Source organism: Antrostomus carolinensis, unplaced genomic scaffold (genome assembly GCF_000700745.2).
Source record: "Antrostomus carolinensis isolate BGI_N321 unplaced genomic scaffold, ASM70074v2 scaffold30743, whole genome shotgun sequence".
NCBI lineage: Eukaryota > Metazoa > Chordata > Aves > Caprimulgiformes > Caprimulgidae > Antrostomus > Antrostomus carolinensis.
Window position 1 is genome coordinate 1 of NW_010304956.1, and position 21,237 is coordinate 21,237.

The following is a 21,237-nucleotide window of genomic DNA, read 5'->3' on the forward strand; positions in this document are numbered from 1 at the left end:
CCCACCCCCTGTTTCCCCCCCCCAAACCCAAGAGGAACACCGTAAAATGTACAGATTATATATGTCCTAGAAAAAGTCCTAAAATTATTGCAGAAACTAAAGATGACTTCTTCCAGGGGAGGGGCAGGCAGGAGGCACAGCATTGAGATCTAACAAATGCTTGGGTTGGTTTGATTTAGTTTTCAGCTTTTTTCCCCATCATTCAAGAAAAAAAAAAAAAAAACAATAATAAAAATTAAAGAAGTGTTTAAGCATCAGAACTAAAATACAAATGCACGTTGACATATAAAACAAGATTGTGGATCTGACCATGGGATTCCCTGACAGTGGAAAAATTCTACTTTTTTGCCCGGAGAGATTTCCTCATGGTGGATTTGCCCTTGGCAGAGGGTTTCACTTCCTTCCGCCCGCTGGCTGCTGGTTTCTTGGAAGAACTGCCACCAGAAGGTTTCTTGATGGCTGGGGCTGCTGGTTTGGCTTTCTTAGCAGGGGTTTTAACCTTGGGAGGGGGCTTTGCTTTCCCCCGGTGGGCTGCAGGGGTTTTTCTTGGCTTAGGTTTGGATTCCCTTCGCTTCATCGGAGGGGCCCTGCTCCGTGATTTTGGAGGCGGTCTCTTCTGCATCCTGTCAGAAAGAGAAACAGCACAAGAGCTCAGTGGAGGCACAAACGTTACCCAGAGCAGAGCTGCCGTTGTCAATTTGCATAAAGGAAGCAGATCTTGGCATCCTCACTCTTCACCACGGATGTTCCTTTATGCAGCAGTACATTTCATTAGCTAAATCCCAAAGAGCAAGAACTCCTCTGGCAGATCTCGCCACGCCAAGCGCTTCTCAATCCCCGCAGCGCTCTGCCAGCGAGGTTTCAAACTCCTTCGTTAGGCACATAAACATACAAATAATGACAATGAATCCAAGTCAGCTGGCGGAACAATTAGAGACCTCAGCACTATCTCACCTCTCTAAATGGAATTTTATTACTTAATGAACAACACTTATTTTAAGTCCACACCCCTGAGTAAGGCAGGTTTCATATCTGGCTACAGAACTGCAAATAATACTGGTGGGAAAAGTTTTCATAAGGAAACAATAAATACAAAAAGTCCCACGTGAAAATTCACACTTTTGTAAAGCACAAAAGACAACTTTAGGCTCTACAAAGAATAAATACAGGCTCTCTTCTCACCTGGAAGAAAAAGAGGTTAGCTTCAAATTATGGAATAAGGGAGAAGTTCTGATCCTGGCAGTGCCCAAGAGTTCAATCATAATTAGAAAATTCTTCTTCCAATACCTCCTGAACAACAGCCTTGTGGACAAATAACCACAGTAAGAGACAAACCCACGCGCTCTACAGCTGTGACAGTCACTTTTATTTCAGCCAAAGGAGCTCCTTAATCTCTCAAGCTGCCATACCTCTTCTTTGGTGGTGGCTCTTCCTCCTCAGACTCTTCCTCTTCAGATTCTTCTTCCTCATCAGATTCCTCCTCTTCTTCCTCATCAGATTCCTCAGAGTCCTCATCCTGCTGCTTCTCTGGGTAGAGCACATCTGGGCTACAAAAGGGTTCTTGTCAGAGTGTGACTTACTTCTAAAGATCCGACTCCAGGGTCAGCAAGCCTTGGGTAACCCTGGCTCTCATCTCATGGGTCACAGCTGCCTGTCCTCCTGTAAGCTCACAGCCTTGAGCCCAATCCAGAAATACCCCCAAGACTCCTGTGGTTGTTCTCTAAACCCAACATTATTTAGTCTCTGCGATGGCAGAAGTGAGACAGCATGTAAGTCACCAGGAAGGCCCCAGCCCTGAGCTGCCCCTTCTCCAGTTCTCTCCTCACTGCTCCTTCTGTGCAAACACAGGAAGGCAGATAACAAAGAGACAAGATCAGACTTCAGTGACTCTGAACACAGGCTGAAGCCACTGCAGATTCTGTATGTATGTGATAAAAAAAGGTGGGAAGCAGAGACTTTAATGACTACGCTGCCATTTGGGTCTTTGTGGGACACTAAAGTCATCATCCCTGGGCTCCATGGGGTCCAGCACAATAAACTCTCACAGCAGAAGAAGAAAGGCTGACTTAAGTCTCACAGAAGCTAATCTAGGTCATCTTCCCTCCTCCCACCTCTCCTCCACATCAGCATTAAGAAAGGCAAACAGCTGGGTCCTGCTCCTTACGAGCATCCTTGCCTTAAGAACACCACACTCTACCTGCTCATGTGAGTTTGTTTCAGCATGGGAACACTTAAATAACCCCCACCCTGCAAAAAAAACATCACGACAGAGTATCTGAGAATATTAAGCCCAGTATTTTTACTGCCCTTAAAAGCTTCCCTTGCTAATGAAGTCAGTTTTATGTCCACTCACAGTCAGACACCCAAGTAATGTCATTATCTAGTGTATGGGTGACAAAGTCTTAGTTTATCTGTTATTAAACCCTCCACAAACTTCCCTGGAAATAAACAGGAGGTCAGCCTATGAGCTTCAGCACTGCTACCTGCCTGACCTATGTGACACTTGTCTTGAACACTGTTTCACAGCCAAGCTCTTTACCTAGGATAATAAGGGAAGCAAAGCTGAAAGGTTCCACTGAAGCCCTTTCCAGAAATTTGCTCCATCCAGCCATTCTTCTCACATTTCTGCAGGGTTCTCTTCAGTAGATGCACTGTGAACAACAACAACAACAACAAAAATCAGAGGAAGGTTGTGTTACTATCTTTACCCACTTGTCTAACCTTACTGCTCTCTGCAGTGCTCTCTGAAATCAGAGATGGAAAGTCAGGAGAAAGTCTCCTTTGCCCAGGACACCTGCAAGGGAATCAAACAGCACTGGAGACCCAAGACTCATGAAGACATCACCGCATGCTTCTTTCTGCACTCAGCAAAAAGCAGCTGCTGCATGTGGAACCCAGCTAGACCACGTGTTTAGGAGTTTTAGAAGGTCTTTAATTTAAAGGGAAAGTTTCTCACAGTTGATGTGCAGGAAGATTCGAGGAAGATACACGTGTTTGCTCCTGAACACTTTGCCAGCGTGGCTTTAAATTCTTACAAAGGAAGAAGTGAAGAATAGTGCAAGTTTTTGATGTCACAAGCAATAAATCCTCCTTTATAAACGCGTTCAACAGCACCATGTTAACTACTTCTGTCCAAATTTAGCCCAAGTCTCAGCTTTCTTCAGCCTGTCTTCCAAAGTGTTTTTTTAAAAGAAATCTTTATACCTTGCTTTTGCTCTCCTCCTGTTCTAAATTTCATATGTGGTGCATCTTTCCCCATTCTGTGGCGCTTTTTTTTTTTTTAAACAAAAAAAAGGGAAAATACTTGGTCTAGAAACATGACAAATGCACTTTTTATTCCAGTCTTCTGTTCCATTGTGCACTGTGTAAGAATTGTAACCAAAACTGTGCAAGTACAGGAGATCTTTGTCTCTGACAAAGGGCTGAAGTTGTTTAGTCAGTTCAAAACCATTTTCAGCTTGAATTAGAGGGACTATTTACATATTTAGCTCCCTTCAAACCAAGGGAAAAGCAAGCCCTGCCCTCAAGCACGCTCCAAAGAGGTTCACATGAGGAATGGAAAGAGAAAAATCCAAAGAAACATGCTGGCTGAGCAGCCATCTGAACCTGTTCTGTACGACTAATGCAAAGGTATTCACTCCAACCACTTATTCAACCCTCCTGAAATGGGTTTTTATCAAGAACTGACATTTTACAGCAAGAGAATCACTGGGGACAGTGCCATCCCTTCACCAGCTGCCTCTGCTGAAATGTTTTTACTTGGAATGGCACTGGAAGAGCTTGCATAGCTAATTGAATTGATTGCATCCATTAATTTACTAGTGTTGCAATACTGGGATCATCACAGTTCAAGAACTCTTTAAAAACCCCACATTTTGATAAATAGGAGCAACAGATAAAACATAAGGTTGTTTTTACTCTGGGTACCAAAGATCAATAGCAGCATGTAAAGGATTTGACTCCAGTCAAGTCCAGTTCTAAGTATGAGGTTATAAAATGGGGAGGAGCGCAGAGCACTGGCGCTGCAGTACGTACCCACCTGCTTTTACATCTCACCAGATCTTCCTCTGGTTGCTCTTAAAACAGAGCAGAGACCATCAAAATTCCTTTTATGTAAGGGAAGGAAAAAGAAAACAAGATTGCAACAAGCTGAAATTGCCTTCTCCAACTTGCAAGACTGACAAGCACTGGAGGCTGGTTAAACACAGGCCTCTAAGGACCAGGGAGATTTCCAATGGTCCTGTAAATAAATCGTGCAAGGGCTTAGTAAGCCTGGGAACTCTCTTCCCTGCCTCACGATTAAGAAGTCAACTTGACATCAGTCTGTAATTGGCAGAAGGCCTCAGGCAACTTATTTAGCCCGCAGTGCTGCAAGGGAACCTTTGCTGCTCTGTATCTTGGTAAGCCCTGCAGCAAACAGCCGTGCTGACGCCGTGCTCCAGCTCCAGGTGAAGAGTGTGGGATCAGCAATCTCCTCTCCAGCCCCCTGGCCTAAGGAATGGCACCAACACTGTGAAACCACGGTAACAAACTGATCTGCTTTCAGGTTTGACTCTAGTTGTGAGCTCATCCTGCTTCAAATGACCTCCAGCCCCCGTTAAACAACTGGGCTCAGACCAAATAATGCAAATAAGCCATTAGAAGATCTGCTTTAAAGTCTCTGTCAGCATTGCTTCTGCTAATGCAGAAGTCAAAACAGACATTAATGTCATTCCTGGGAACAAAGACATACCCAATCTCTTTCCAAATACAACAGGATTAGTTTCTCTCTTCACTTGCTTGACCTTTTAAAATCAGAGCCAAAGAAGGGCCTCAAACAAATCAGTGAGAGGGGTGCATGTGGATTTTAAAAAAAAACTTGTGCTATGCAACCTCTCTAAATAAAAAACAACTGGGAACTGCATTTGTGCCAAGCTGTAGCTTTTCAAAACAGAGACAGATAAAATCATCTTGGTGATTTAAGAACAATAAACTACTTGAATGTTATTCCCCCTTCCCAGGAACGTGCTATAGACAAGAGAAACACGTGTTATGTCTCAAACTAGCCTTTGTCAGGCTTGAAAGGAACTGATGGGAATTAAAACCACTGAGCATCTCTGCAGCACAAAGAGCCCAGCAGCTGTCAGTTCCCCAGCAAGCTCAACCGAATAGTTTAAAGGTGATGCACAGACACATCCACAGCTGCAGGACTCTCCTTCAGCATGTAAAAGAGAAGAGTTACACACAGATCAGTACTTTACCCTGTAAGTTGGAGTTGGTCCCTGGGTGGTTTTCCAGGATATACTTCTTCAGCGCTGTGGTGGAGCAGGTCTTCGGTTCGTTCATGGCCGCAATAGCAGACAGGATGGCGTCTTCCATCAGTGTCCCACCCAGCAGGGGCTTCTCCCCTGATTTCTTCAGCTATTTTCCAAGGAGGAAGAGAAAAGCATCAAGACAAAATTCTCCCAAACCAGGTCAGGACAAGCTCCTCTGCACCAGGTGGGTCGGCGCTCCTGCATCAGCACAGATATGTTTTATATTAAAACACTGCACAAGGGAACGCTGCTCTCTCAGCTTTAATTGGGAGGACAGGCCAGTTCAGTCAACCAGCCTGGAGTGCTTTTTATCAGTAACACATTGTCCTAGTCCCCAAACACACTGTGAGGATGTGGCAATCTAAGAGTCTATCACTCAGAGAAGGAAATAAATCAGATCTTCCTCCATCCCACAGACCAAATGTACCCAGGAGACTTCTATGGCAGGAGAAAAAGACGTTGCAGGCATCTGGGGTACCTACTGCACTTACAATTAGCGATGGAAAGGACAGCTTACCCCACCATCTCCCCTACTGTGCTAATGAGTCAGAGCTGAAGCAGCATGTGGAACATGCTAAGCAAGGAAGGCAGGGGGGGTCTGCTCCAGAAATGTAGACCAAGAGGAGAATAAGAGTCCTACTGTTCCATAGTTTGACAAATCCTGAATATGCCAGGCTGATAAAGAAAGGTGGACCCAATAAAACCGGGGCGGGGAGAGGGCACGTGAACTTATATCCAAGGGCTTGAGGTCAGTACAGTCAACAAAACAAGATGAACTCTGGCTCTGACCTGGAATGTCCCAGACGCTCCCTTCCCTGTGATCTGCTCTAACTGGCCCTTCTCTACAGCTCTCTGCAGGGCATTCTTCAACAGCTGGGGTCTGAAATACAGGAGGATAAAGCTTTACTGACACACACACTGACAGCTTAAAAAACAAACAGAGAAACAAGGCTTTATACACAGAGCGTGAGCAGAGCAGTACTTACAAGTGGTATCTGCCTACATACAGACATTTTAAATGGAGATCTGTCAGCAAGAGCTGATTACATGAGAAGAACAATGTACATTAGCGGAAATTCAACTGCAACGCTTTCTTGGTGTCACTGTGTATCCAGAAACAAACAAGTTTCACTTGAAAGGATTTATTCATTTTGAAAAGCACATTTGGACTTAATAGGCAATGAGTCAGTCAGCTCACAGACAAACAAGGGACTGAGTACAAGCCCCTGTAAGAGGTGATGCACAGAGTTTTCCCAGATTTGCTTCTCCCCCCCAAGCCTTGACACACTCCATATGGGACAATTAAAAAATTACTGCAGATTATTAATTACAAAGATTAATGTGTGCTAGCTAAAGCATCCAGAACCAAGTTGGGACAAGATCCCATGGAGAAGCCTTCACATCCACGCAGCTAAAGGGATCTGGTTTTGGTTAAGGGTGGAGATTGGCAGAGTAATGCTGATGTCTGTGTCAGGAACAAAGATTGGGTGTGGAGGGATGCAGAAAAAGGCACAGCTTTTCCTCAAGCCTTCCTGCAGGTTCTACAACCCAGAGCACCACCTGCCTGCTGCCTGCTGAAATACCGAACCAAATCAGCGTGAAGTGAGGCAAAGCCAGAGGAAATTTGCTGTTTCACTGCTCCAGCTGCAGCTCTGCTCACAAAAGAGTACTCCTGCACCTACCTTATATCTACTTTGAGTTTGGGGTAATACTGAGACACATATTTCTTGATCAGGCTGTAAGAAGCTTCCTTGGGCTCACAAAGGCGGGTGAAAGCCAGTGGCAGGATATCTTCCAGCTTGACTTGTTGCTCTGCAGTTGGAGCAGAAGTGCTTTTCTGAAATACACAGAATTTTACACATCAGTAGAGCCTAAAACTCTGGGTTTTCTGAACCAGTAATGCACAGGTAGGGAGAAGAGCTCCTGACAGAGGCCACAGATCTGGAAAATCACGTTCAATAAGACAGCTCTTTAGATTAACAATTTTAAAAGTTCAGCAGTTTTAAGTAAAATCAAACAAGTTTGGTTGGAATTTTCAAAGGAGACTTAGGAAAGTTTTAAAAGTATAAATTGCTGAGTATTTAACCACATCTGTATTTTTAATGGTTTCCTTCCTCTTTCTACAGGCATTTTCCTCTGCTGCCCTTCACTGAGACAAGTGAAAATGATACACGCTGACATGAAACATAAAAACCATCAAAGGCCAGACCTGTTTACACAGGTCAAACATTCCCAAAAATGAACAGCTAAACAGGAGAGCAATTTTTTTTCACCTGACAGAATGAAAACTTGATTGAAGCCAACACTCCCTTCTCCTGAATTTTCCTCCATCCCTTTGTTACTATGAGAAAGGGATGATCAGGAAAAAAAAAAAAAAAAAGGTCTGTTCTTTATACAGAAAAGACAATGGGGAAATGTGCTGAAGTTTAATGATTCTGATGCTGAACAGCAGCTTTGCAAACAGTCAAACGGGTGAGGGTGCTGCTCACCCAGACAGCTGCTCGACTGCTAGCTGAATTCACTGAAAACACAAGTAAGCTATTTGTTTCGCTGCAACACAGAGAAAATAACTAGGAACAAAGACACTGATATGCTGCAGACAAAAGTGATGTGTTAGCAGTTATCAGGTGCCTCGCTCAAACTTCTCATGGAGCCAGTGAGCTCTATTTGAAAAGAAGTTGCACTGCAATTAAGTTTCCTTCAGTGCCCTAGTACCCAGTGTGTCACTGTTTCCCTCAGTTTTAGGGCTTTTGGTCTCCCCAGCAGCCAAGAGATAAGCACCAAGACATTTAATGCTCTTGGGGTTCACCTGTCTAGGCTGCAAGGGGTTGGCAATTCCAGCTGAGCATTTTGTAACTGCAGTGTCAGAAATATGTTTCACACACCCAGCGCAGCAGGGAGCAGAGAACAGAGGTGCTGGAACCATCGTGACTGATGGTAAGTAATAGGCTCAAGAAAAAAAATAATTAAAAAATCACACCTCATTTTACTACCCAACCTGAGCAGGTTTCTTCCAGAAGCCTTAGGCCAGTTTCTTCTTCCTCCTTTTGCCCTCACAGCTGATGGAAAAATGTTCATCTGACAGTCCTAAAGATTGAAGTCTGCCATTGATCCATGCAACAGATGTAACAGAAACAGCAGTAGCATAAAGCTCTCTGACAATACCTGACAGGGATCTCTCTCTACCAGGTAAAGACAAAAGAGGAGCTTCACGGTTATTCGGTTTTCTGCCTCTGAACCAAAGCCTAGGGGTTTAATGTAAACATTTTAAAACTAAGATGTTGATTATTCTATTTGGTTTTATTTTCTCATACTAGCTTTCTGATTCTAATTTTAATGGAACAGGTGTTTTAATTACCTTACTTGGGGAAGAAAAGTACAGCAAAGAGGAGAATACTCTTTGGGTTGGGGTCAGGCTGCATTTCATAAAATAGGTGTGTTTAAGCGCAAGACTTTTCAGAGTATTATTTAAAATGATCCATCTTACCTTTCTGTCTCTGGCTTTTGGAACAGTTTTTCCTGCATTAGACACCACCACAAAGCTCCCAGAAGCTCCTTTTCCTTTCACCTAGTTAGAAAGAAAGTTCATTTCAGTCTTTAACAAAGTAACTTGGAATAATAACAACCTGAAAGAGACTGACATCCTTACACACATTTTGAATGCACTGTCACCGTGGAGATGGGATGTTGTGGCAGAGGCCTGATTTGAACCAACTGAAACTTCAGTAAGATCAGAAACCCCAGCTAGACCTTAGTAATACACTCTGCTGTCCTGATAGGGAGATCCTGACAGATATCACAGGCATAAATTAGAGTGTTACAAGAAACAGGCTGCTGCAGAAGTGACATTGCTGGAGGCGGTTGGAAGACACGTGCTGCTGCAATGCTGTATGACACAACAGCAAGAAACGGTCATAAATTGCACAAAAGACAATGATGCAAAGTATCTGACTGACTGAACCATGCTGAAATCCTGTCAGTGTCGAACGAAGCAGAGACAGAGGTTGATTAACCTCCATGAGGGAGAATGTGATCACCCCAAAGACCTGCTAACAGAGTTTAAGAAACTCCTGTGTAACTCAGTAGTGTCACCTCCAGTGCTGCTCTTACCTGTCTGATGATTCCTCGCTCCAGCTCCCTTTTCAACGCTTGCTTTAGAAGATAACCTCTCCTCTCAAGCTCCAGGGAAGGGTATTTGTGGATGATGTATTTACGTATTGCAACGACCGAGGCACCACTCTTTTGAAAGCATGCCTGAAACAGAAACAGAACATTAGTAGAAACCACCTGCACTGAAATGATCTTGCTGTGGGCTTGTAAGGACAGAGACTGAGCTGATGCCTACAGGCCAGCACATCAGCACAGGATGCCAGGGCTGGCCTTTTCCCCACGATGACTCAAGAGGAGAAAATATGACTAACAAAATACTTAACTTTCTCCTTCAGAGTGGCTGAAGAGCAGAAATGCCAAAGCAGCACAGCAAGTGCACATCAACTACTGCCCAATTCTGAAGCACATACAAGTAATGTCATAAACACTACGTGCTACTACAAAACACAGTCACTTTTTGGCAAACCAGTGCTGGACACCTGGTAAGTCATTTTACTAATGTCAGATAAAGTCATGATGTCAGAACAAGCTGCCAGTAGTTTGTTTTGGGTTTTTTTGTTTGTTTGTTTGTTTTTCTCTTTTGTTTTTAAGAAGATGAGGGATTAACATTAGCAAACTAGTGAAAAAAAACCAAAACAAAACACAAACAACTAAGTTAAAATTCCTATTTTGAATATATAACAGCTGGAAAAGCCATGTTGCAATTAAGGCTGGTGGAGTCCAGGCCTCCTGCGAAGGTTGTCCTCAAGGGGAGAGCAGCAGTGTTGTAGTACAACTACAACAGCACAGGTCTCTTCTTACAACCAGAGTGACACAGTAAACCAAGCCCAACACCACTTTGGAATGCTACTTTACAGTATCTCTGTCTGTCCTGAATGAGAATAAGTCAACGCTGAAAAAAGCAGGTATCCAATAAATGGATTAATCAAGGTAAATCAAGTTAAATATGGCTAGAAGGCACACCAAATGAAATGATGACAGCAATCAACCACATTATGTCATCATAGCTGTTTCTAATAATGTAGTTAGGGAGAGAAACAAATTCTAAACAAAGAAATAAGCTACAGGGACTCACCTTTCATCATGGACTCACATTTCAGCACCACGAGCTTCCAGGCAGAAGCATACACATCTTACACAGTAAGTTTCCTGCTAACAGACAGCACTATCATCTGCCCCATCAGCAAGTGGAAATTGTGGATTTTAGGCACACAAATGATTCTGCTTTGCAACAGATGAATAAAAGAAACATTTGTCTCTTGCTTACCCTGATGGCCTCAGTTAAAATAGCATCCATTTTGGGACGTGAGGTGGCAGCCATCTGAGTTTGCTTCTGTGCTCTAGCTAGCTGGCTAGCAGAAAGAGTAGCCCACGCAGGAATGGTCTTTTTCACCTTCTTCTCCTTTTCCTTAGATTGATCCTTCTCACTTAGGAAAAAATACAAAGCAATAGTAAGACAAAAGACATTGTAAAACAAGCCATCAAAGCAGAAAAACACCAAAAAAAACCAGAATGTCACTGAAAATAATTTAAAGAGTGTTTTGATGTTTCTATATCTTGATATTCAGCCTCACTCAAGTTCTAGAACAGTGACTAGACTTGATTGGTAATATTTCTTCCTGAGAAATACAAGCACCTTTTTAAGGAACCCATCCTATCTTCTCCATCTCTCCCATCATATCTTCTATTTCTAGAACCTGACTTTCTCCAGAATCCTCCCCAAATTCCTGAATTCAGCACTAAGCAAGCCTTACTCCTTTTTGGTTTCTTCTGAGGACTTTGTTTCTGCCTTCCCTTCATTCTCAGGTTCCTTTGGCTGTTCTGCTTCACTGGATGCAGGAGGCAGGGTTTCATTCTCTTGCTCTTCTTCAACAGAGGCAGATTCCTCAGAGGTGACTTCTGCATCTAAAAGATGTGAAAATGCATCAAGTTACTGCCTAAAACCAGTGTCTGTTCTTCAGGAAGGCAGAGGAAACAAAAAAAAGCTTAAGAACACACCCCAAAAATTATTTCCCACCAGACAATTTCTAATTTAAGCAGATTATTTGAATGTAACTTAAGAAACGAACAAAACTACTGAAAGAGCTTCAATAAGGTGCAATCGGTCATCAAATGCCACAATAACTTTAAACAACATCACGCAGCATTTTCACAATGAGCTAATTCCCCCAGTCTTCTCCTCTTAACTCCACAAGTCACTGTTGCAATCATCCCTCGTCAGAGAGGTCTGGATGGGGCAGGGAGGAGGAAATCAGTACCATGAAACACTCAGATTGAGGTTTCTGTGCTTCTCACTCAGAAAGGAGCAAAAACATACACGTCTACAAGATATTTGTACAGATACACAGAAGCAGCTTTGTTTACGACCAACTTGTCTTCAAACACCGCTGTTTCTACACCACACACTGTGGCACCTGAAGGATTTTAATCACTCAATCACATTTTCCCCAAACTTGGCAAAGCTTTAGAGTGCATATGCATCTGCTGAAGCACTTGTTTATCAGCAGGATCAAATCCAGTCAGAAATCAACTTACCAACCAAATTAACTCCAGTATATTTAGCTGAGAAATGCTCAGAGACGGGGCTGCCTGCTAGAGGAGATGTATATAAACTGCCATTACCTACTTTTTGGATAAGGAACTGTCTGCCATGACTGCTCCATGCAGTGGACATGTTCTCTATCTCTAAGAAGGAGCTTAAGCTCTCCTGCTACATTCCTGTGCATAGTTTTCCTATGGAGGCATCACACATTTAAAATACACAGTGTACTAATAGTTTTGTATGTAGTTTATTTATTAGTGACACCAAAGAGGAGAAAGTCAGTGAAATTAATCAAATATGACACTGAAATGACACATTCTGAGAAACTGAGGTGAAGCTGCTAAGACCAGACACATTAATATTGGACTAGATTTTATGACACATTGTGGTAAAATCCTTTTGTTCAGGAAAAGAAAGAAAAAAATTAAACACTTTGTTTTTCCACTCATTAACGCTACCTTTCAATCTCAAACCATCTTCCTGACACTGCTGAAACTTCACTATTTCTACCTTTATTCTAAAGAATGTGCAGGCTTAAAAGGGACTATAATTATATTTTTCCTGTCTGGAGTGTCAGGACTTAGTCATGGGAAGAACAAAATAAATGGGTTCAGACTGAAAAGAGTGGCTGCAAAATACAACTTCCCAATAATCCAGGAAAAGCCTGTGAAAAGAAGTTAAGCACTAGTAATATTTTAATCATGGCAGTAAGGTTTTGTTTCAGGAGTTTCAGAAGAAAACCCTCTACACATTAACAATCCTCTATAGAATGATTACCATACCTGCTTTGACCTCTTCACCTTCAGCAGGTTTGCTTTTGGGAGGAGTTTCCCGGGAAGAGGAATTCACCGAGCGACGGATCGGCATTGTGTCCTCCTCAACTTTCTAAAAAAAGTACACAAAAAATCAGTACAGATACTGGAAAGAACTAAACAGCTTTTGAAATGGGATTAAAGTAAATCAAAGCAGCATAGGTAGAAATATTCTGGTTACATTTAGATTTTTCAGAACTTTAAAAGACAGTAACCTTCAAACCAGGTTCTTTGAAGCATACTAGGAGAGGACAGTTTCACATTTTACAGTTATTTTAAAAGAAATCATTTATTTGCAATCTGAAATTAAATATGAGATGAGGATTTTGACAAATACAACATCTCAGGGAAAGCAGGGAAGGGGAAGGAACGTGTCTACAGGGTTTATTAGACTCCCAATCGAGTTTCCTACAAGCAGGAGAGAACAAGTACCGAGTAACCTTCAGCAGGACTGGAAGTCAAGGACTGATCCAAGGGCAAGCTTGGAGAAAGGGCCAGCCCCTACCTCACTTAACTTGTCCGTGTGGATCAGCTGAGCTCCCGCTAAGAGTGGAAGTGCCTTATGATTCACGGGTTCAGCTTCAGACAGATCAGTCGCCATTTAAATTAATTTCTAGCCCCAAGTGCAGTTAACACTGTGGAGCCCCAGGTTTTAACCCCAAGGACTTTTTCCTAATGGTTTTCACAGTGCAGTGAGGAGTCAACCTAAAGTACAGAAAAGATGTGGTGTGAAAATTAACAAAACAAAAACAGCTACGTCCATGTAACTAACAAAGTAAAGATTAAAAAAAGAAAAGAAGGATAAAATGACTTACAGCTTATGACTAACACAACTGACAATCAACACTTGCATTCAACAAAGCTGCTAAAACATGTATGCAAACTGGAGTGCTATGGATGTAGCAGAAATGGTTAAAGGTGTAAGCCAGACCTGCAGCCTGCTCCATTAAAACATATCTGAAAGAATAAAAAGGCTCTTTAAATTAACAGAAAGCATTAACAAAAAGCAGACATTGCACTATGCCTCAAGTAAAGAGTTGAGGTAACTAGTAAATAATTCCCTTTGGGTAAAAACAGGAGCTGACACACTGATCCAGCTTCTAGCAGCCTAAGGAATTAAACCATTAAATGTATTAAGCAGAAAATATATACATTTGGGATCCAAACCATGCCCCTCCCAAATTAAATCCCATGCAATTTATAGAAATGAAGGAGTCTCTGAGGAAGAAAATCATCATCAAACCAGCAGTCTCCAGATCTTCTGCAAAAAAACAAATTAAGCTTTACAAAACTCCCCTCCAGACACATGCACAGTCACTGGTACTGAATGGGTTAAGCTTAATCTAACCCTCATCAAGTCTCACCCCTTATGACCATCACACCTCTACAGCCTTTCTCACTTGCTGCTCATCCTCCTCCACCAGCCTCTCCTGAGGAGAGGTGCTCCACTATTTCCATCGCAAGACATGGGGTTCACTGCTCATTCACTTCCTCATCTCAGCACCCCCTTTAAAAACCTCAAAAGCAAAACCTCACCTCTAGCAAACCAGGGCTGGACCCGTTATCCCTGGTTCCATCCACAGATCAAACTCCACGCTGCCTTCCTCCTTTCCTTGCAGAGAAAAAGCCAAATGCTCCCAACTTCTACCTATTCTGGATGTTTTCTTCTGCTCAGATAAGAAAGCAGACACTTACCATACATTTTCACTTTTAATAAGGTATTTCCCCAGCCCAAGTGCTTTCCTCTTGAATGAAGACTTAACATCACTCCTGGCACTGTTTTCAAGATGACTTTCACCACAGTTTCAGCATTTTGCACTGCATTCTCCATGGCAGGGGTGGATGCTCCACACCACATCAATACCACATCAATACCACCCCCACTCCTCTCTATTCTTGCCCCAAAATACAGTTCTCTTACGACTCAGCAGTGGGGACTCCTAATCAAGCGGTGGGATTCTCTCCACCTTAATTATTTTCCCAGGTAAAGCAAAACCCAGCTCAGCTGCACGGAGTATTTTTGTGAAACCTCCAAACTGTGTAAGCAGTTTCCATTCAGAAACCAGCAGTGGTGAAAGCAGATTGGAGGGGAATGCATGTTAAGATACAATCACCACAAGGACCAGTGATGCAAGAGGCTACATCGTTGTACCTACAAAATCTCCTCTTCAAATAATAAACTCGTAAATGAATAAATTAAATCCACTGCTGCTGCAGGTGGGTGCAATGTCACGTCAGGAGCACACACCTACGGCGCAACCGACCAAGGGAATTTTCAGCCTGATGGCAGGAGGAGGATTAGAATCATAGAATCATGGAGTGGTTTGGGTTGGAAGGGACCTTAAAGATCATCCAGTCCCAACCCCCCTGCCAGCAGCAGGGACACCTTCCACTAGACCAGGTTGCTCAAAGCCTCATCCAGCCTGGCCTTCAACACTTCCAGGGAGGGGGCATCTACAACTTCCTTGGGCAACCTGTTCCAGTGTCTGACCACCCTCACAGTGAAGAACTTCTTCCTAATATCTCATCTAAACCTGCCCTCTAAATTAGACCCATTGCTGGGCAGCATTTCCACAAGAGATGCTCTAAAAGACATCAAATCCTCCAAAACATGGTGCTTCCAAGAGCTAAAGGCAGCCAATCTGCTTCTGCAACATCTATGACTTCTCCTTTGACACCAGACTGTCTTTTTGAAAAATCCAAGAATCCCAGACTGGTTTGGGTTGGGAGGGACCTTAAAGCTCATCCAGTTCCAACCCCCCTGCCATCAGCAGGGACACCTTCCACTAGACCAGGTTGCTCAAAGCCTCATCCAACCTGGCCTTCAACACTTCCAGGGAGGGGGCATCCACAACTTCCTTGGGCAACCTGGGCCAGTGAGTAGAGGGGCAGAATCCCCTCCCTCCACCTGCTGCCCACGCTGCTCTGGGTGCAGCCCAGGACACGGTTATTGGCCTCTGTGTTGCCAGCGCACGTTGCCGGCTCATGTTCAGCTTCTCATTCACCACCACTCCCAAGTCCTTCTCCTCAGAGCTGCTCTCCAGCCACCCATCACCCAGCCTGGATTTGTGACAGTGGACCAGCCCTGTCTCAGCACCAGTAAAAGCAAATGAGTGTAACAGTGCTGGATGTTTTCTTCTGAGACCAAACAGAAAAATCAAAACACTCTACATGCCAAAAAACAAAATAAATGAGATGAATGAAGCTTTCTTATGAAATCTCAGGATGGGAAAACAATACTAATGGCCAATTAGAACATACAAACTACAGCCCAGCTCTTGCTTTTTTTTCTGCCTATTCATGGGACCTTCCTCCCCCAAGTGTAGAAAGTGAGAGGAAAAATTTAAAATTCCACCAGGCTTCCAGCTCAGTATTAAATGTTTCTTCTAGCAAGCACAGCCCTAAGCCCTCTTAAAAAATGCCAGCATTTTGAAATGAGTCCTAAAATAACCAATTCCAGATCCATCCCATCCAGGGAAATCAGCTGGGGGCTACAAAAGATGTTTTCCCTGGGATTACCAACACACACAAGTATGCACTGTGGCTGACCTGCTCCTGGGTTTTATTTATTTTTAAGCTGTGTGACCTGCGTGTCACACACATGAAAACAAAACACTCCCAACTCTGACTTAAAATTCCCCAAGTTCTAAAAAAAACCAAACCCCTTTTGTTTAGATCACCCTATAAACTACTCAGGTCTTTTTGCTCTCAAGAGTGAAACTTAACACAGCACAATCATAACTTCAGTGTCTACAATACACGCAAACGAGCCCATCATCCAGCAGAAATTCAGTCATCCAAACAGGATTTGATTGATTCCCTCAGCATTTCTGGATCATCTCCTGCTCAAAAGGCCAAGGGAATCAAAGAGGCAGGAGGATAATCTCCTCTTGACTTCAAAACACCGATATTCCCAAGGGTCAAAGTCACCAGCATCACTTTGTGAAAGCATCACAGCTCAAGGACTGCTCTTGCTCAACCAATTTCTTTCCATCAAAGGATCAAAAGGAGTTTTTCCAAAATGTCAACTACAAACAGGCCTGAATTTAGTTTCTCAAAAGATAAATCAAAATACTAGAAGGTTTTGCATCAGCAAGGCAAAAAAACCCTCTCATTTCCCCCCCTCCAAATAAAATAGTACATCTATTTAACAGAAAAATCCAGTCACTCAAACCAGCTTTTACCTGGACATCATATTTCACTAAGACATCTTGAAATGTGTACCACAGCTACAATTAATAATAAACTATTGGAAAGTAACAACTGTATTTTGCATTTATACAAATACCAAACAAATATTGAGCTTAGAAAGTAGGAAGAGGCCATCCACTGAGGATGGAGGTTTTCAAGGTGGTTGGTGGGTAACTGTCATGTCAGGGAAAAAAAATAATCAGCAAAGAAATAAACATCAGGATACTTCAAAAAGTTGTTTGGAAGTACTGATAGTAACTCCCCACATAGCTACTCACACTCATTTTCCTACAGGTCGCTAGAACCACAGGTTCACAGGTTCTCCAACTACCATGAACTTGTCATTTTAAAGCTGGTAATCCAGTAAGGAGCTGGTAAATAACAAAAACCCCCAACTTTCTGGATTTCTAGGTTAGCAGAAATGGTTGCCAGCATCCAGTCTCCCAGCTCAGAGAGTGGCCACTAATGAAAGAGCCAAAGGTCCAGGCAGCTTTCCAGGAACTGTTATAAAAAAAAATGTCATTTCCTCCTGAGCTATCAGTGTGTTGTTAGGAAAAAAACAAAACAAAACAAAAAAACAACCATAAAGTGAAGCTTCAGGTGGGACACAAACATTCTGGATAATATTTCAGAAGAGTGGAGTTCCCCCATCAATGTAACAGACACAAGAACTTAAAAAAAGAAGTTAATTGGAGGCATAGTTTGGCTGACTCCTTGAATTTCTGCTGCCTGTAAGATTTTCCAGCTTATCTCAGACTTCAGTCTCATTCAAAGGAAAATATTTGGGGATGAAATCAGGACTTGAAGATGATGAGCCAACTGTCAGGCTGGTGGAAATACCAAGTCACAAGGGCTAGGGGTAGGGTGCACTGGCTGAAAACAAATATGCAATGGAAAAATGAGAAAGCATATCCAAGCCTGTGTCCTTAAGGATCCACTTACTGTCACACGACACGCACAGCGGCGACTGACGTGCTCTTAGACATGGCCTGGTGTAAGGTACAGGACACGGGTGGGAAATCAGGTCAAAAAGGGCTAGAAAAAGGTTTTTATGTTCTGAAACATAAGATAGATCTGAAACCAGTGTGTCAAGGGACACAAACCTGCCAACCTTACAGACAACACAAGCAAAAATGACTTTATTATCAGAAAGGCTTAAAAATTAAATTAACTGGATTTCAAGATCAGGCTATTAACTGTAATTAATTATCATTATTAATTATTTATTCATTTCTAAAGCTGAACTGAGCAGAAGAGCATTTAAATGTCTTGGAAGCTGCAGGAAAAAAAAAAGCACAGGAAATGTTAATATTTTCACAAAGCAAAAATGGAAATCCAAACCAAACATGCCAAAATATTACCTTCTAAACTGCAAGTTGGCCAACTTCTTCAAGACTTCTGGCCCTTTGAAATCCTCAAAGCCCCTCCCTAAAAATCTAGCTCGGGTAGAAGATACTTTACCAAAACCCTCAATATCTGTATTGGCACAGAATATATCATCCAGTAACATCTTTGATACCAATTTGCTTTACAAAATGTATCTGTTACAAGTTCTCAGCTGATGGCCTGTCCCAGCCTGCTTCACAAAGATTTCCAGCATTTACCCATCTCCCTTGTTTTTGCAGCTCACTGAGCTGCCTGTTGTCTTGGTGAAGTCAGACCAGTACTATTTAGTCATTTAAACCAGCCTTAAAAACGTGCAGAGGAATAAAATATCTTCCTGAATACCAAACACGAGTCAGTTCCCACTTCTAATCCTCATTTGGCAGCCTGCTCAGAAGTTCACTCCTGTTTCACATCTGGCTGAGCTTTACTTCCCATTCCCATCACTTTTGCTGCCATTCAACAAGTTTTTGGATAGTCCTGATCTTTAGGGCCACCACGCTGCATCGATTTCCTGGGAGGTGGCCTAGTTAAGGGGATTTTTCAATCCTGTGTCTGCTGAGGAAGCTCCAAGGGCTGTGTTTGTAAGTGTGGCAGTTGAGCATCCCAGAGATCTCTTACAGGCTATCTGAGCCCCACGCTGCTACAAGCATTACAAACCATCTTGATTCAATTACAGAAGAATAGAGGTCCAATACAAAGATCCAATAGCTCATCACTTGCCAGGCAAGAAATTCTTTGGCTTGACTACTGTTACAGTTTCTATTTCCATCTGCTCCTTCCCTAGGTCCTTCCTAGTTAAGGAGAGGAACAACAAATCCCAAGTACATTAAGAGTTCAGAGGAGCACAGTGAAAATATTTCATACTTGTAGTTCACAAACACTGGCATTCCTCCACACGTAGACCCAAAAGAGTTCTGTTTCTAAGTCTAAAGACATACTGAATTTGGACTTGTGACTCCAAACACCACAAATACAACTTGATTTACACCTTGCCTATCCTGTTGAGTTTTAGGGAGCAAAGCAAAGATTAAATACTGACCTTCTGCACTCGCAGATGTTGCTTTCACTGCAAAAGAAAAAGGCACATTACTACAGTGAGACTGTGCTCTGCCTCCCCACCTGGGACTGAGCTCAGCACCTCGTCTCTGCCAGGGTGTAATCCCAGCAGCTCCAAGTCAGCTCAACCTCCACAAATATTTATTAAAATACAAATAACAACCCATGTCTTACCTCCACTATTCTACACCACCAAGAATGCCAGCTCAATATAAAAAACACTAGAGGTTTCAGATTTTTTTCTCCATCAGTCTTTGACCTATAGAGAAAACAGTAACAGCAAATCCACAGCCTGGATTATTTTATCTTCCTGCACCCAGGAGAGTTTTCCTCCACATCCCCAAACACACAAAACCAGGTACCATGCAACTTAAATTACACCATCACCATACCTAGAAACTCACAAAAACTCCTGATAAGGGATTAATACAAAGCAGAATTTCTGCTTGCACAGCTGTCTAAAAAAAACCCTCCCTCTCTGCAGCGACGCTCAGGAATGTGACAGTGACAACCTACGTGGGACAATGGCTTTTAAATAATTTTTGGCTAATCTGGTCCATGATCCAGCTTCTCCACGTGCTGTCACTGACACAGGCAGCTAAGGAAGGAAACAGCCCATGTTAGAGTGCACAGGGTTCAGCTTTAAGTTTAGAAAAGGTTTAGGTCATGAACTTAAAACTACTCCATCGTGACAATCCACTGCTGAAAGTTTCACAGCTTGGGATGAAATATCCTAATTCCAGGATCCAACATGATGAATTTTGACAAACCACTGACACCTGAATGAAAATTTAGGCTGCTAACATTACACACCAGGGTACAAATCTTTTATAGGCAACATCTTCCTTGCTTAGAATTTAAAACCACTATATAAACCCTCCTTTAATAATAAGCCAGGAGGGTTATTAATCACCTATTATCCTCCAGTACAAAACTATACATGTTAAAAGCTACTATTTCCTTGCAGTCTTTATATAAACTACTCACACCTGACATTAGAGTGCATCAATGTAAAACTTTTTATTCTCTCTCATGGAAGTTAAAACCCTCAGAGCACCCAGGGTCACTTGTAACAAAACACTGACAAAAGATTTACCCATCGGTTTCTGTTAAAAGGAGAAACATAAAAGAAAAAGAGATTCTGAAAACAAAAATAATTCAAGCAGCTACTCCCCTGAGGGAAGTGTACCATGTGTTGAAGAGCTAATTAATTAGGGAGGCACATGCAGGTAAAGGGGAGAGAGGCTGCAGAGACCTAGAGAAGTTTTCAAGTCATACACACTAAGTTCTTCCCCACAACAGAAATTATGTGTATTTTTTTCCCCCCCTACCAATTCCTCATTTCCAAGGATTTCCAACCAATTTCTTCACATTCCTCCTGAGGAAGGCTGAGTGCTCTCCTGCCCAGTCCATCAAAACACATCAAAAAAAGTTCTTCAACTGAACTCATCAGTGATACTTTCCTCTCCTCTCACTCCCCCTACGCACACTGTCCTCACAGGGAGTAGCTTAATAGCGTGACATTGTTTATAAACACGAGCACTTCTGAACCTTTCCCGCCTCACTCAGATAGCTGCTTGCCAAAGATTGCTGGCCAACTATTTCTTGAAGATGCTAAAAATACTATTTGTGGTAAAAACAAACAAACAAACAAACAAACGTCACATGCTTGGAAATCAGAGTGCAACTATTACTCAAAAAGCCTGATAAGAACTGAGAAGTGACACATTTGTTAACCCAGAGATAACACAGCTGCCAAGGAAGACTACTGAAAGGAGTAACCTGTGAAATACCATGGATACCAGCAAACTGGCAACCTCTGCTACGCTTTAAAAGGAGCAAACAC

The 21,237-nt window shown here is 42.6% G+C and overlaps 1 protein-coding gene across 1 annotated transcript; it reads right to left on the reverse strand.

The window, feature by feature from the left end:
* Window positions 1-14: 14 nt before the first annotated feature.
* HP1BP3 (heterochromatin protein 1 binding protein 3) lies at window positions 15-18,057 on the reverse strand. Its single transcript, XM_010164650.1, has 13 exons — window positions 18,031-18,057; window positions 13,264-13,463; window positions 12,729-12,831; window positions 11,159-11,309; window positions 10,672-10,831; window positions 9,405-9,548; window positions 8,782-8,862; window positions 6,977-7,131; window positions 6,084-6,174; window positions 5,241-5,400; window positions 2,540-2,651; window positions 1,410-1,547; window positions 15-623 (listed from the first exon to the last, which is right to left on the reverse strand). The coding sequence occupies exons 2-13, from the start codon at window positions 13,357-13,359 to the stop codon at window positions 338-340; spliced, it is 1,677 nt and encodes a 558-aa protein (XP_010162952.1). The 5' UTR covers window positions 13,360-13,463; window positions 18,031-18,057; the 3' UTR covers window positions 15-337.
* Between the last annotated feature and the right edge of the window lie 3,180 nt (window positions 18,058-21,237).

Coding starts and splice junctions, on each gene's coding strand:
- HP1BP3 (XM_010164650.1), bottom strand. CDS start 13,359: ATGGCGACTGATCTGTCTGAAGCTGAACCCGTGAATCATAAGGCACTT. Junction 10,832..11,158: donor TCAGAAGAAACCAAAAAGGA/GTAAGGCTTGCT, acceptor TTTTTTCCTAAG/TGAGAAGGATCAATCTAAGG. Junction 8,863..9,404: donor AGCGAGGAATCATCAGACAG/GTAAGAGCAGCA, acceptor CTTTCTAACTAG/GTGAAAGGAAAAGGAGCTTC.